This window comes from Podarcis pityusensis (assembly GCF_964106645.2).
Source record: "Podarcis pityusensis genome assembly, chromosome: 2".
Lineage (NCBI taxonomy): Eukaryota > Metazoa > Chordata > Lepidosauria > Squamata > Lacertidae > Podarcis > Podarcis pityusensis.
This window is the reverse complement of record NC_138029.1, coordinates 25716855-25733749: the sequence shown is the minus strand read 5'-3', so window position 1 is coordinate 25733749 and position 16895 is coordinate 25716855. Positions and strand designations below refer to the sequence as shown.

The window sequence follows — 16895 nt, the reverse complement described above, 5'->3', positions numbered from 1 at the left end:
TAGGTTGGCGTTCAGCTAAGGGAAACTCAGAGTAGTGGACCCAGTGAAATCAGTGGGATTAATTTGAGCCTATCAGTTTCAATGGCCCTACTCAGCATATGGTAAAAATTGGATACCACCCATCAGGTTTCAATCAGGCTTCTGAACATTTAATATGCAAAGCTGAATAAGGTTTTTGTTCACAAACACAGCGAAGCTTCAACTGTAAAGGAGTCCACTTTTTAGAAGATGACACTAAGACCACATAGTTTTATCGTGTGTGTGTGTGTGTGTGTGTGTGTACACACACACACACGGTGGTACCTCAGGTTACAAACACCTCGGGTTACAAAAACTTCGGGTTACAGACTCCGCTAACCTGGAAGTAGTACCTTGGGTTAAGAACTTTACCTCAGGATGAGAACAAAAATCGCAGGCCGGCGGCAGCGGGAGGCCCCATTATCTAAAGTGGTACCTCAGGTTAAGAAGGGTTTCAGGTTAAGAACGGACCTCCGGAACGAATTAAGTTCATAACCAGAGGTACCACTGTACACACACACACACACACACACACTTGTGAAAGCCTGACAGTGACACTTACTAGAGAAATAAGGAGCAAATTAATTTTGGTTCACAAGCTACCCCCTGCCTCAAATGGTGTGATCTAGATTCCCACTGTTCGTGTTGTCATAAATGAGATGGGGCCTGATCATTATCCCATACAGGCTTAGAATGCATAATCTCATACAGGCTGAGAATCTGCTACAGCGATTGGGACACATCCAAAAAGAGAGTAGCTAGCTGCACATTGCACTCAGACGGGCAGAGCATGCTTATGCAATCAAGCTGCTGTGTTGCTGCTTGTAAAGAGATTCAGCGTCAAATATGCAAGAATACTTTTATTTTTATTTTTTTTAAGAAATAATAAAATAAGACATAATATATATATAAAAATTTTGTACAGTCCATGATTTGTGCAGTACATTAGGAAGACTTTGATACAAAAGGCTGCAAACAGGAAAATAAGTAAAGGAGAACGATTGTCAAATGCCTGTTGGTTTTGTTCACCTTACAAACAGCTGCAGGACAGAAAATCCATTTACGAGAAGAGAGAGGTCTCTCCAGTTGCCTGTGGGGTGGCAACTGCGCAGCACTCTCCTACCTTAAAAATGATCAACAACAGCAGCCAGGTTTTTGGGGTTTTTTGTTTTGCTTTTTTTAGAAAAAGAAGACATTACAGTACTTATCGGTTTTTACTTTGTAACCCCACCCCAACAAATAAAAAGGAGAGCAAAAATAAGAGAGCAAAAATATCAGATTCAGAACCCTTTGTCTTTGCCAAATGCATGCACAACAGAATGAATAGTTATGGGGGGGGGGCGTGAATCTGTGACTGAACCATGTACCCAAAGAATACACACATTTTTATTCATTTTAAAACCTTGCACACCAGGCCACAGTTGAGAAACAACAGCAACCCATAGCCTTTGTTGCACGAGCGAGATAATAAGGCTGCAACCCTATACTGTGTGCCCACTTCCTTGGGAGTAAGTCCCTGTTGAAGCAATGGAAATTACTTCTGAGTAGTAGACCTGCTCAGGATTGCACTGTTAGTTATGTACAAGAGAAGCCCGCACCCCCCCACCCGCATTCAAGTATTTTTAGGGAAAAGGAAAATTACTGCTTGTCTCAAAGCTCTTATTTGTGGCTTGAGGACTCAGGTCTGCATGCAGTCTACATTCCAGTGACGTTAGTGGGGAAATTTCCCATCGGTGTAAGTGGCGAGCTATTGCACCACAAATCTATACTTGCTCAACACTTTGCACAATTGTCCCTTGTGATCAGCTGCTTCAAAAATAATATTTCGATAGCTTCACAATGGTCATGGAACCTAAGGCTGAGCCTCCCAAGCCATGTTGAGCTTGCTTGCTTGCTTGCTTGCTTGTTTGTTAAAAAAGAACATCATGAGGACAATTAAGGGCCAGTAGGTACCATGATATATACATAAAGGAAGGTTTCGTTTTAGCGTGTTTTTTTCACATGCAGAAGCAAACAGGTAAAGACAAAGGGTTATCTGAGGAAGAGAAACATACCCCCGACAAAGAGTGCAATAGATTAACCACTCTCATCAAGTCTGTAGCGATCTGAATGCAAGTAAAAAGGAAAGAAAAAAGCCAATAGCAAGGACAAACACAATCAAGTTAAACATCCATGCCTAAATAAATAACAAAAAAATAACTCATAGCATTAGAAATCCCATAAGGCTTGCAATTATTTGCTAAAAACCATGCTAACCTGTAGCATCATAGGTTCTAACTGATGCCATCTTGGCCTTTTCTCCTATCGTTTTTCTTTTTCAGTGGACTTCTCTATTTACATTTGGCTTTAAATATGAAAATACTTGATAAACTTTATTTTAAAAAAAGTACATTTTCGTTAAAAAAAATTCTGAAAACACAAAACCCTGCTTCTCAGGAAAAGAAAAATCAACTCTGCACCAGGAAAAGAAAAGAAATATTAGATTTGATTTTTTTTTTAAGGGGGAAAAAACAAAATCCCTTTCTCGGTGTGTGTTTGTTTTTAAAACAAATATATTCAACACTTTCTCAACCCACCTTTCCCTTTAATGTCTCAAATCTTGCAAGTGGGAACTTTGTGCATTTTGGAGTAGTTTCCTCCCTTCTTTGTTTGACATGTCACTAAATACTCTTTGGTTTGCTCTTTATTTTCCTTTGCAAAATATATCACAATAGCAGCACGAGTCATGTTCAATTGCTTTCATTGTTTCCCTGACCCGGAGACTCCAGTCAGGTTGCCATGCATATTTAGTACTGTGCCTCCCCAACCTCCTTTTTTCACTCTTCAGAATTAGCCTCAGTTCATGGTACATAAACAATATCTGACTTAAGAGGAAAAACAAACAAACCTGCCTATATAACACCATCTCCAATTTCTGCAGTTTCGAACCCACCAACTCTGCAAAGTTCATTCTGACTGGGAAATGCCACATTACTGAATTTGTCTCCTTCTGACACGGCAACTGTGGCCTGGAAAGCTTCGCAGATGTTTATTAGGAACAGCATTAGACCCAGAACAAGCTATTTTTAATGGCATACAGGGAGATCCAATACTGTAAAAGAATTTAAGGTTTATTCCCTCAGTTATCACCTTCTCCTTCCACCTGCTGGTAGGGCTCGTACGTCTATAACCTATGGGTGTCACTGAAACGGTACACTTGATCTTACAAGGCAGGGAGAATTTTTAAAGCATTCTTGGCAAGAGGCCCCCAAATGCCATTAAAGCCACGGTTCAGCAGTCGGTCGCAATAGCTGTTTAAAGATTTCGGTGACGATATATTGCTATGTCTGTTGATCATCCCATCGTGGCTTTATCAAGTCGTCAGAAAACAAAAAGAGGGAACTCTTTTACAGTATTGTTCCCTTCAAACTCACCTGCCCACCCCCACCCCCCTGACAAACAATCTAGAAAAAAATTAGCATACTTCCCCCCCCCCATCACCCTGGCAAGGAGAAGCTGTCCCATCGAAAACAAAACCACTGATCTCCTTGCATCAGATTATTCCACGTCAGTTTCCTATCTCCTGGGAGCAGCGTGTTGCTTTGTTCATGGCAGCCTATTACGTATGGTCAAGTCTATCTCTATGGCTGAAACGATGGTTTTGCCAACATGTAACAAAGCTGGATTAAATGTCAAATGGAGCGTAACTATGGCCTTGGTTCCGTTTGATGGCTCACAATACAATCCTATACATGTCCACTCAGAAGTAAGACATACTGAGTTCAGTAGGGCTTTTCCCCAGCTGCCTCTAGGATTGCAGTCCCTGCAAAATCCTACTCCACTTCTAACAGGGTTCTGTGTTCTAAAAACTGGTCTGGAATGCATGACTTCCCAGCTGACTTTCTGCCACAGTCTTGCTGTTTTGCAAACAGGAAATGGCATATGTCTGCTCCCTTTCACTCAGTTTCTTCTCCTCCTCCTCCTCTTTAAGATCAGAAGTTTATTTGCCCAGAAAAGGATGGGGGGGAAAAAGGAGTCTTTTGTTTTAGAATAAGGTGCATTTAAAAAAAAAAAAAAACTACATGCGTAAGGACCTTTGGGGAAGAAAGATAGTCTGAAAGCAACCTGCTCTGTTTAAGTAAAAAGCTGTGCAAATGTGTGCATTTTTTCTCTTTGGTATTCACTTAGGTAGCTTTGAAATCAAAACACATTTTGGATTTTTTTTTGGGGGGGTGACTCCCATTCCATTCCCAAACACAAATTAAAAAATATATATCTTGCTGTAGGCTACTGCATGGCATTGTGTTACATAATACTTCTTATGTAACTGGATAGTACGAAGAGAAATTGATTCTAGCCACCAATCTACTGGCCTCATCAAAAGTTCAGATTCCCTAGCATCACCAGTCACTTTGACTGACAGAGAGCTTTGAAACTAACAAGTTCAACACTGAGAATTTCCCCCTTTTCTGTTTTTGTTTTGCGTTTTTGTTGTTGTTTTTTTAAAAAAAGGATATATAAAAGAAAAAAACAAATACTACACTGCGACAAAAAATAATTACAATTTGTGTTCATGTAGTTAGCAGCAACATTAAAAAAATAGTAAGGCCGTCTCTTGCCTTTGTTATGCCATTTAAAACATTCTTGTTCCCAAGAGAGAAGCATTTTGGGAGACAGAGAGAGAAAAATAGACGACAAACAATACCACTCAACCAAAGCTTGCCTGCAAGTTCAAGTTTTGTAAAAAATATATATACATAATTTATTCTATAACATATATGTGCTTTCTAGTCACGCACAGACATAGTGCTTCATGTTCCAATTCACGCTTTTGCTGTACCTCCCATGAAGACAGCGTTTTGAAAACCAGCCTAGCAGGACTTTTTGGCCTGCGTGCCTATCTCTGTTTGACAGTACCGTCATCTGAAAAACTGTTTGCGGCCACTCCTGCATGTAGCCTGCCCGTTATTGACAGATATATTTTAACCAGAGTGGAAAACATTTCCATCAGTCATATTTCAGATTCCCGCCTTAAAGGCCTAGGCTCTAGGGGGACACCAGCTTGGCTGTGGGGCTCCATCTCTGGCTGTGTGTCTGTACTCGTGCTCTCGGGCACTCCATTGTCACTATCTTCTTCCTCTTTGCCCGTGAGGGCTACTTCGTTCTCGTAGCAAAATGAGTTTGCATTAGAGAGGATATATTTCTTTTCCGCTAAGTCTCTGGCACTACAGAGGGGTGTGTTCGGCACTTCGTACGTTTTGTGGAACCTAGAATAATCCACTTTGTAGTAGTTCTTCTCTTCAAACAGTACAGGCTCATAACGGTGGCCCCAGAGGATTTCGTTTGCCAGATAGGAGCTACGGCACTGGGTAGTCATGGCAGTAGCTTCCACCATGCCTTCTAATATTACTACAATTTCAAAGTCTGTGTTGTCCATATCTTGCTTACTTAAGTCATACAATGGGCTCTCTTCATCTATTTCGTGGACAATTGTAATAGGCGACACCAAAAATATGCGGTCTATCCCACTGTCAAACCCGACGTTGATGTCGATTTGGTCTAGCGGGATGTATTCTCCTTCAGTGGTGATTCGGGATTTGAGGAGCTGGGCTCTCACGTGAGCTTCCACCAAGTGGCTTTTGCGTAGATTCCCAACCCGCCACATCAAGCACAGCTTTCCATCCCTCATAGCTATCACCGCATTGTCGCTGAAGATGAGAGTTTCATTCCTCTTCTTCGGCTTGGCCATCTTAGCCATCACAGCACCAATGATGAAGGCATCAATGATGCAGCCGACTATCGACTGGAAAACCACCATAAAGACTGCGATGGGGCACTCGTCCGTGACACACCTAAAGCCGTAGCCAATCGTCGTCTGCGTTTCAATGGAGAAAAGGAAGGCCGCAGTGAAGCTGCGAACTTCAGAGACACAGAGTCCTTCCTTTTTATCGAGGTCCCCGTGCAATAAGGCAATCAACCAAAACACACAACCAAAAAACAGCCAGGAGAGGATGAAAGCCAGGCAGAAGATGAGCAACATCCACCTCCAGCGGATGTCTACGCAGGTGGTAAAGATGTCTGCTAGGTACCGCTGTCCTTTCTCTCCCACGTTTATGAACTGAACATTGCAGTGGCCATCTTTCTTGACGAACCGGCTCCGGCACTGCTGCCTGGTGTGTACCTTGCTCTTGCCATTCCCAAAGCCATTGGCAACAGCCATGGTGGCCAGCTTCATGCCGTCCTCTTCCGAGGAAACTATGCTGTAGCGGTTGGTTCGCACGCTGCCCATCGCTTCCGCTGTGGACTGTGGTGCTTCTGCTTTAGAAAACAGTCTGAGTTTCTGCAGAACCCTTTGGAGAAACAGTTTTGAATGCTCTCGGGGAACACACTCAGAGGAAAAAGAGAAAGAAGCCGGGGCCTCTGTCAGACCTTGACTGCGCCAAGGAACCTTCCGATCGTCGCGGCCAACTTAGCAGCCAATCATCTGCCACAAGGAGACATGGCCTGTCATAAAAGAGAGAGAGAAAGTTGTGTCAGCAACTGTTGGGATTGCATTTCTATTTTTCTGCCCCCACGTGATCTTGTACGGATCCCGCTCCCAGCTTCGTTCATTCCAGAGGCACCTCATCTTGTTCTGTAGCAACTCAGCATAGCCGCAGGAAATCACACAGCTAATCTTAAAAGAAAGCATCATCTAATAGCTCGAGTTTTTATATGCAGAATCATAGCATAGGAAGGTACCATGAGGGTCATCTAGTCCAACCCCCTGCAACGAAGGAATGTTTTGCCCAACTTGAGATTATGAGGCTCATGCTCTACCGACTGAGTGATCCCAGGAGATTCGGCCGATACAGGATGACAACTTCAGCCAAAGATGGTATAATGAATTTAATCTAACACAGTATGCAATGACCAGAAACACATTTTTGCCAGGGTCAGGGAGTGTCTCATTTAGTCATTCTGCAAAAATAAGGAAACAAGGTAACACTCCTTAAACTGCCCAGCATTTTGCTATTGGGGCTCACTTGTCCAATTCTGGTCTCTGGCTGCATAAAACCTTTCTTAAGAGTATAAAGGGGACTCACTTTAAACTCTAGTATTACACTGCCACCAGTATGAATTGCCAATAGCCTGGTATCTTGCTGATTTGTTTTAAGCCATCCATTTTGAGATTCCTAGATCTGAGAATCCTTGATGTGATTTATACCAATTTTAACATAAGATAGTGGTACAGCAATAAACCTGCTAGCACATTTGCAAAACTAAGCAGGGTCCGGTATGGTTTCAATATTGGATGGGGAACTGTGTGCATTGCAGGGCCTATCTGACCCTTGAGGTCCCTTCCAACTCGATATTTCTATAATGCATTTGTATCCAATCCAAGTTTACCCTTTTGCAGTATTTGACATCCCTCCTCTTATTAAATGAAAGTTGATTGGAAGCTAAGCACTGAATTTTGTTTTCACCTTTTTTTCAGAATTCAGTCCACAAAGCCATATGTTGCTAGTGAATCTAAAGTAGCTTGATGCTGGACATTGACATAGTGATTGTTTCAAGATGTGTGTTTTGGTAGTAGAGCAAATATACAGAAATGAACCTCATGGAACTGTGAGTGAGATCCAGGTTCACGTTTATTGCTGGGGATCAGTATGTTGCTTGTGTTTTGTTTTGTTTTAACTAATAAATTAAGCAACCACAGGTTGGGGCCTAAACCAAAATATGGCTGAACCAAAATATACAGACCAACATTCAACATGTATGCAAGTTACAAGGGCATTTACTATAGTAGTGAAACAATGGCCCTGATCCTGCTCGACTCATTCCCAACTAGTCATGTCTATGATGATGCATGTTCTTATCCCACACAGCCAATCGGATGCTAATCTGCATATGCATTTCAAAGCCTGCTTCCTTGTCTAGCTCTCTTTTGTTGCATCCATCCATTTTGCTGCCATCCAAATTTCTGCAGCTCAACTGCCTGAACAGTGTGGTTGGAACTTCGTGAATTTGCTATGTGAAGGAGCTGCCATATAGTCAGGACTGGCTCATGTCCCTATGTGTGTGTTTGTTGCTGGGGTTTGTTTTTTTAAAAAAATCTAACCTGGAATGCTGCTTGTTTATTTGAAAAGAGGCTTGCTGTGAGGCACATGTGCATAAGACTGCAGCCACGAAGTCTTAACCACCTCAAGCATATTCAGTCAGAAGTATGGGTCACTGGATTCAGAAGCCTAACCATGTTTACTCAGAAGTAAAACATATTAAATGGGGATCAGGTAAGTAGGTCTAGGATTGCAGACTTACTCCCTAATGGTTAGGACTATAACTGTAGAGATGTTTCCATTTCTTTTCGTGACTCCTCGTAAGTTCAATTTAAAATGCAGCAGGTGACACAACAGTAGTCTTGCTGATATTTTACTCTTAAAATGAAGAGGAGCACTTGCTTTGCATCATACAAAATTTGACGTGCATCCTCAGTGGGTCAAAACCACAGGTCATCCCACAGCAAACATTCAAACTCAAACAAACATCAAATAACACTACACTTAAAAGTCTAGAATGGCAATTCAAATATAGAAGAATTTTCATAGGTCAAGTGACTCTCAAAGCATGGTTCCAGATGATGCTATATAAACTTTTGTCTAATTCTCCAGGTCACAGCTGCATAAGGTAACCTTATATGTTAGGTACTTTCCTAGATAACAGAAAGCAGATCTTCCCATAATAATTACAGATGGAAAGTCTAGGCTGGATGTAGGATAGGTCTGTCCCTGGGTGCTGAATGCAGTATGTAATGGGTGACATCTTCTTGAAATTAGTCAAACTTATTATGCTTCATATTTTGGCAGCTTTCAAGAATCAAGGGTTATTCAAATGTGCACTAGTTTTCTAGTTAATTTATACCTGTCTGATCATTCGTTTGCAAGGCAAAAGTTCAATTTTTCCAGCAACTAATGCTTTGTTTTTTATTTAAACAATAGCTCAGCCAATATCTAACCCCTTAGGCAAAACTACTTTCAGTGTTCAATTTGCACTATTTTACTGTTGATGTATAAACGTAGTCTAGAATATCAGTTTAAGAAAGAATCAGATTTCTGTTTATACACAAACAAAAGCAGTTAACTGAAAGATAGCTTCATTGGTTTGCAGATTATTCCATGTCAGAAACCACATCCTATTATTGTCATCATGCTGCATGCCCATGTTCAAATTACATTTGTAGGCATGCTGTTTGGGCTGATCTTTTTCTCAGATTTAAAGGAGGAAAACAAGCCAGTTTAAGGGAGGGGAGAGAGAGAGAGAGAGAGACTGAAAGAAGGTCTACATGAGACTTTGGAAAACTACCTTGACCTTTGGCCATTTGATCAAATTCCAAGCATCACTCCAACGTAATACCAGCTTCCTATGAAATGCCTGCTCAAATTAGAACCCTAGAAATAGCACCAAGTACCTATTACTGGCAGATTTCCACTACCAGCAATAGTAATTGTTCCATATGTTGTACATTTGCATGGCATTATTAGCTAATAGAGTTTCACCACTATGGGCACTCTGCCTCTGGAAGCAAACCCCTTATGTGCAGGTTGGCTAAAATAATTCTTAAACAAAGAGCCTGGGGTTATAACTCTTTCAAGTGTTTATAGACTAGAAGTTCATCATGCAACAAAACTTTGGCATACCGCACACAACACTTATTACAGCCTTTATAGGATAACCACCCTCTCTTTTAACAACACAAATTGCCCACTACTGCTCCCACTGTAACTAGGATACAAACAGGGAGCAGGCAGAGGGACAGGTTAACCTTCACGATGAATCTCCAGACAAGGTTGACAATGGCACATTAGTAATTGCAGAAATCTAATGTCCACAAAGTGAATGGCAAAATTCCTGCTATTTATCCAAGCAGGATCAGGTTCTGGGGATGTTTAGAAGAATGGTGCAAGCATCTAACGCACACATGAATTTTGTGGGAGCCACAGAGACAACAGAACTGATACAGCAGCAGCAGACCTACAGCACAGATGTAGAATTTGGACAGGACAGGGATCAGGCCCTGTGGAATGCTTTATGAGCATATAGCCCCAGCATTAAAAGGGTAGTGCCAAAGTCTCAGAAAATTCTGAACTCTCCCTCCCTTTCAGCTGTCCAACACACACACACACACCTTCCTTTGGAAATGAAGACACCACTCACTATCTGACGGTGCACTTCCTTCTCCCAGCCACAATTTACCAAACCCATGTTACCAACACCTGCTCTGTTCCTATACAACAAGTTCACAGTACTGAGAGGTGGGTAAAAGTCTGCAGGCTTTTCTCCCCTTCCAAGCTGCTGCTACTTCTCCTGCCTACCAGCAGTCTTCCCACACTCTACTTGAAGAAAAGAGGGGGGAGGGGAGTAAGCTGACTGCGAACCCACATGCTAGAGAAACTCCAGAGCTGGCTCCTCCAAAACCCTAAACAGAATTGGGAAAAGCATCTTTCAGAATGAAGCTTCAATTCCAATGCCACTGCTAAGGTTATTAAACCACTGCTGTATACAGTGGTACCTCGGGTTAAGAACTTAATTCGTTCTTAACCTGAAACTGTTCTTAACCTGAGGTACCACTTTAGCTAAGGGGGCCTCCCGCTGCCACCACTGCGCAATTTCTGTTCTCATCCTGAAGCAAAGTTCTTAACCCGAGGCACTATTTCTGGGTTAGCGGAGTCTGTAACCTGAAGCATTCCGTAACCTGAAGCGTCTGTAACCCGAGGCACCACTGTATTGAGCTAGCCTCATGCAACCTGAACATACCCCATAAATAAGTTCAACACATTACATTTACTCCCTACTGCCTCTGTAGATGTGTTCTGCATGTATGTGTTGACAGATGGAGAGAGTCGGGGGATTTCCCCCCCCCCCACTTCCACCCCAAATAATGGGCTCTGAATCTGAGCAAACTGTGTCTAGGAACTGCATCTGGGAGGAAGCTTTGGAGCACAAGCAGCCTTCTGAATTTAAACACATTCATGCTTGTTTGAAAATTGCAGTGATGAAATAGGTGAGAAGCATTCTTAAAAAGAAAAAAAATCAGCACTCTCAGGCTGCTCAGGGTTGAGCGAACAGGGGGAGAGAAATAGTTAATGAGCAAGCAGCAGTTATTCCCCAGTTGTCGCTGTACACCTCTGCTGAGGCTGTTCAAGGCACATGTTGCTAAGTGAACCTAACTACTACCTTCCTGTGCCCTGAGTAAACAGAATGGCTGTGAGCTAGAGCTCAAATCAATAATCAGAGCAATGCCCTCCTCTTCAAGTGGTTCAGGAGTCTATTCTGCCTTTCCCTTACTGGCAGTCTATTAATATTCTCAGCTTAATTTTTAATTGTTAAGGCACAACAATGCACAGGACTGCCCCTCCAATACCTCACTGCAACGGAGGACCAAAACAATGAGGGTGGTTTTAAACAACAATGCCAACAACAAGAAGAAAATTTGTAGAAGGAAGTGTGTGAGGGGAAAGGGGGAAGGATGAGAGGCTTTTGATCCCAGATCCTGCTTGTTTGGAGAAGATGGCAAGATATTTCTAGATGATGACAAAGTAACAACAAATGCCCAGAGTCATCACCAAGAAAGGGGGGGGGGGGTGTCTTTGGCAAGCTGCTTAAGATGGAAAAAGAAAGAAGTGCAGAAAAAAAGGTAAGGGGCAGAATATAGAAATTATGCACAGTGAGAGAACGAAAGAATCTGGGAAGCGGAAATATCGGGAGGAGGGAGAAGAGTGATAAGGAAGAGGTTTTCCTCACAATGGTTTTTTCAGCTGCAGAAGCTGCTTCAAGCTCTAAACATTCCTGCTACAGCACAAACTATTTTCAGATGGCAACGTCTGTAACAGGCTACAGCAGAGCCAAAATGATTTGTTCTTTATTTCTTATATTTTGCCGGGGGGGGGGGGGGGAGCCCTGATGAATCAAGCTAAAGTGATGCAATCTCTCCCCAAACGCAAGACATGCTGATCTTTTCTTTCGATGCCTGCTTTTGGCATGGAATAATACCAATATTTTTTTTAAAAAATATATAATAAAATAAGAGGGGTGGGGTACAAACAATCCACAAGTTGCTTCGGAGCATCTTGGGAAAAGGTCGACATGTGGTATTTTAGGCTCTTTTGAAATATGTTTCAGAGCTTCAGGAGGACCTAAGAGGTCTTGATGCTGTGACCTATTCCTGAGTCACAGCATAGTTGCAAACCAGAGGCAAAAAAAGGAAATAGCAAAAATAATCCAGAGCTCAGCAGAGCTGGCAGCATTTTTTTTTATTTTTTTTTGCTAAACTCCATCCAAAACAGTCCATTGCAAAAGCAACTAGATGCAGTGAAAGTTAAGAGCACAGAAGAACCGCCAGCAATCGCAGACAAATCTACCTGCAACAATTTCAGCAGCTACTGAATCTGGTACCTGAAAGCAAATTTATAAAATGTTTCCATTTTTGGACCTCCGGGGAAATCTCCCTGCTGCAAGCAAGCAACAAACCATTTCTTAATTCTTTCTTTCAAGACCCTCAAGCCTATTGATCTGTGGGGGCTATAGGGTTACATTCTGACTCAAAAGAGCAACAGTTCGCAATATTCCTCTCCATTGAGAGGTTCCAAGCCACCCCGCTTCCCGAAGGTCAAAAAAGAGAGAGAAAGAGAAAGGCTTCCTTACCTGTCGGTGGATTTTAAGCTAGGCAAAAATTATATTGTTAAAAAGGGTGTTAGATCCAGAGGTGAGCAAAAAAAGGAAAACCATCCCCAAGCTCTCCCTAGCCTCAGCCTGCCGCTGGCAAGTGATACAACGGAATAAGCTACTGCCTCTCTTTTGAGCGCTGCCCATGTGATTTTTAATACCGGCTCGCCAGTCTCCGCCCACGGGGGCCTCCTCGGACCAATGAGCGCCGGGGGGCGGGGACGGGAGCGCCTGGGGCTCCGGGGCCGCGGCTCCGCTCCGGCAGTAGGAGAGAGGGGCGCGGAGGCGACGGAGCTGATCCCCGGGACTTCCACCCGCTTGCGCCGAGCTCCTCGTCCAGCAGCTCCGGAGTCCTGCTGCGGCTCGGAGGGAACTGAACGCGGGTGGGTGGGAAAGGGGTTGCAGGAGGACCGACCCCGGGGGCCATGCGCGTCCCAACCCCGGTTTGCTTACTACGGGGCGGGTGGGAAAAGGGTAGGGAGAGGGATGGCCCCGCTGAGCCCTCGAAGCATTTCTGGCCCTGCGGGAGGAGCCGTGGAGCGGCCGGTGGCGGTGGATGGACGCGTGGCGGGACGTGGGAGAGCCCGAGAGGGGACTTCTACCATGGATGCTTCAGTGGAGATTGCTGCATCGCAGGGGGGTTGGACTAAAGGACCTTTGGGGATCCCGTCTTACTACAATTCTGTGGTTCTCCGCGCTGAGGAAGTGCGGCAGGGTCGGGAGGAGGGCGCGGTGCCCGAGAAAGAGAGAGAGAGAGAGAGAGAGAGAGAGAGAGAGAGAGAAAGAGAAAGATAGAGCCTTCAGTAACTTGGGGGGGGGGGACACGTCTGGAGGAGCCAGGAAGTGAGAGTCTTGCTCACCCTAAAGAGCAGCGCACAGGCGATGATGGTGATGGGTCTTGCTTGCCTTTTTAAAAGCTTGGACGTGAGGGGTTTTTGCAGGTGGGTTGACACCAAAATATGAGGCAGAGAGGAACAGAGACCTTAAAGCAGGTGGTCTGGAGAAGAGAGCTGTGTGTCTAGTGAGGGGTTGGGGGAGGTTGTGTGAAGGATCAAAGGCAAGTTCAGGGTTGCCACTCCTTCTTTCCCCCCTTTTCCTCCCCCTTGGCAAGAGGTTTAAGCAGAAATCCATCAATCGCAGGAATAGGGAGAATGGCACCCTGCTGGATTTCGTCCTGTTAAAAGGGTGCAGAGCAGGCACCAAGGAAAAGGTGGCAACCCTTGGGAAGTGGACTGGGGGGAGCGCAGGAAAAAAGGGATGGTTGGGGAGGAAGGGTGCCTGTGGGAGTACATTCGAGGACTTCTCACACGCTCTTTTAAAAACCGGGATTGGGGGCAAAATCTATGGGGCGAAGAGAAGTTATGAGGGGCTGGTAGAGAATTGCACCTGAGGTTGGATTCTGGGGGCGGGGGTATGGAGAAACCGGAGCGAAAAACTGGGAGAAGATGGTGTGGGGGATGCTGTGTGGGTTGCAGAGAGAGATAATTGGGAGTGTTGGTGGGGGGAATTGAAGGGAGCTCAGGGGAGAGGCTGAATGGCAGCAAAGTGATGTAGGCAGAGAGTGAGTGAATGAGACATTAACAAAGCAAGGAGGGTCTTGTATTTGTGGAGGAGTAAAACGGCTGACGAACGTGTGTGAAAAGCCGAATGCCTTGCCCTGGGAGGAATGGAGACAAAGAAAAGCTGAGCCTCTGTTAACAAAACGCAGCAAATTAGCAACAGTTAAAATCGTGGTTGTGTAACTATTGTCCCTAAAATATCACAAAAGACGTTCAAACAATCAAGCTGTGCAATCAAGTTATTAAAGTGACTTCATCTCAAGCATCAAAGTGTATTTTCTCTCCCACCCACCACCCGAAATGGCCCTGTCACCACCTAATTTGTCCAGAAATAAATAAATCCGTGGCCACAGTTATTCCAATCAGGTGACACTGAGCATGAAAGGCACACATTCTGTTCCTTATAGTCTCCGTCATCCTATGTCCATCTTCAAACTAGAGGTGGAATCATCTTATGCAGGATATTTTAGAGTTCCACACCAACTCATGTCCTCATATCACTAAATGTTTAATTGAACATGGAGTTTCTATCAGTATGTATTTCTGAAAATGGGGAAAATGTCTACTCATTTCTCTCTTCTCCCCTCCTGAGAAATTTGCAGTTGGAAACATACAGAATTATTTTGTGTGCATAAGCCAATGTGTGCCTCTCATGTAATGTGTCTATAGCCAGTTTTTCCTCATCTGTGCATTTTGTTGCTATAAACGGACATGGTGCTGTTTTAATTCTGTGCATTATTGTTTCTTTTAGGGTCCAGTGAGGACCGGGATAGCTGAGTTGGTTAGAGGGGTAGTGCTGATAACACCAAGGTTGCAGCTTTGATCCCAGAGCTCAACAACTTCGGGGTAAAATTGAGAAAAAAGAAAAAAGCTCAACAACTTCAATCCTTTAAAAAGGTCAGCAACTTTGGTCAGCCCTCATGCATGTTCACTTATTCAAATCTGGCCCTCTTTGAAAAAAAGTTGGGCACCCCTGGACTAGATGGTCTTTAGGGTCCCTTCCAACTCTATGGCTCTGTATGATTTAGACTTAAGAAATAGGCCTTCAGGAAAGAAAGGCTAAAGGTCAGTACACACAATAGAAGATCAAGAATACATCTTGGGTGGAATGTATACAGTGGTACCTCCAGTTACGAACTTAATCAGTTCTGGAGGTCCATTTGTAACCTGAAACCACTCGTAACATGAAGCGCGCTTTCGCTAATGTCACCTCCTGCTGCTGCCGCGCTGCCGGCACGCGACTTCCGCTCGCATCCCGGGGCAAAGTTTGCAACATGGGGCATCTACTTACGGGTTAGCGGAGCTTGTAACCTGCAGCGTTCGCAAGGAGGATGGTACATAACACGAGGTTCCACTGTACTTTGGTTTTGAAATTCTGATGTGAACAGAAGCAGAAGTATATACAGTGGTACCTCAGGTTAAGAACTTAATTCGTTCTGGAGGTCCGTTCTTAACCTGAAACTGTTCTTAACCTGAAGCACCACTTTAGCTAATGGGGCCTCCCGCTGCCGCCGCACTGCCGTTGCACAATTTCTGTTCTCATCCTAAAGCAAAGTTCTTAACCCAAGGTACTATTTCTGAGTTAGCGGAGTCTGTAACCTGAAGCATCTGTAACCTGGGGTACCACTGTATTCAGGTCACTAGCCTCCCCCCCACACTCATTTTTCAGGTCTTGTAGGTCATCAGTAAGTGCATCTTTTATTCCACACATTTGTGTTTGGAGAATCTGACAGTGAGGGTGGGTCATATTTCCATGGGCTCGTCGCATTGGCTGATCACATTTGGTGGACATTCTCAATAGAAGGCGATGGCATCAGGTCTAGAAGGAACCCCCTGGTGACTCCCATTCGTTTGCCTGATTAAATGGACAGCTGTTTCTGGTTTGGTGCAGTAAGTAATCTATATTTGAGGGAGCATGAGGAGAGATTGCAGTTGTGGAAGAGTTCTGACAGATGCTAACACAAAAGGTCTGTATGCCTGACATTCAGTCTGAAAACGAGGCTATTGCATTACCGATCATATTTTTAAAAGGAGGCAATCACAAGGGAGGAAATGGCATATGTCACGAAATACATTTGTCAGGAAACCAGTGTCACTCCAGTGGATAATGTAATATACAAACTTGCCCTAAACACTCTTCAAGTTACTTTTATCTTGGATAGTTAGATTTCAGGTAGGTACCACCGGCAGGGGGGAGGGGGCAAAGGATACTCCCTTTTAGATACTCAGTTGCCTTGTTTTTAATGTATTGCAGTAGTAGGTTACATCTTCCATACCCCGTGGCAATGTGTGTATTATCTAGTTCATGGGTAGGCAAACTGAGGCCCGGGGGCCGAATCCGGCCCAATCGCCTTCTAAATCTGGCCTGCAGACGGTCCAGGAATCAGCATAGTTTTACATGAGTAGAATGTGTCCTTTTCTTTAAAATGCATCTCTGGGTTATTTGTGAGGCATAGGAATTTGTTCATTTCCCCCCCTTCAAAATATAGTCCAGCCCCCTATGAGGTCTGAGGGACAGTGGACCGGTCCCCTGCTGAAAAAGTTTGCTGACCCCTGATCTAGTTGGACTGCAGTGATGTTCTCTCACACACACACTCCATAAAAGATGGAACCATTTTATCATGGCAGAAGACTTTG

At 44.0% G+C, this 16895-nt stretch overlaps 1 protein-coding gene and 1 long non-coding RNA gene across 3 annotated transcripts; one reads left to right on the top strand and one right to left on the bottom strand.

The window, feature by feature from the left end:
* Window positions 1-865: 865 nt before the first annotated feature.
* Window positions 866-12819, bottom strand: KCNJ2 (potassium inwardly rectifying channel subfamily J member 2). 2 transcript variants are annotated; one of them, XR_013982663.1, is made up of 3 exons: window positions 12679-12819; window positions 3068-6501; window positions 866-3026 (listed from the first exon to the last, which is right to left on the bottom strand). XR_013982663.1 is itself a non-coding variant. In XM_080994279.1 (2 exons), exon 2 carries the CDS (start codon window positions 6284-6286, stop codon window positions 5009-5011), a length of 1278 nt encoding a protein of 425 aa, XP_080850405.1. In that variant the 5' UTR covers window positions 6287-6501; window positions 12679-12819; the 3' UTR covers window positions 866-5008. The 2 variants fall into 2 exon arrangements, 1 of the variants encoding a protein (XP_080850405.1); XM_080994279.1 differs by having other exon boundaries at window positions 866-6501.
* A 156-nt stretch (window positions 12820-12975) lies between these two features.
* On the top strand, window positions 12976-15996 carry LOC308471250. Its single transcript, XR_013982841.1, has 3 exons — window positions 12976-13082; window positions 15010-15155; window positions 15928-15996. It is a non-coding gene; the product is annotated as an uncharacterized lncRNA (long non-coding RNA).
* The last annotated feature ends 899 nt before the right edge of the window (window positions 15997-16895 follow it).

Coding starts and splice junctions, on each gene's coding strand:
- KCNJ2 (XM_080994279.1), bottom strand. CDS start 6,286: ATGGGCAGCGTGCGAACCAACCGCTACAGCATAGTTTCCTCGGAAGAG.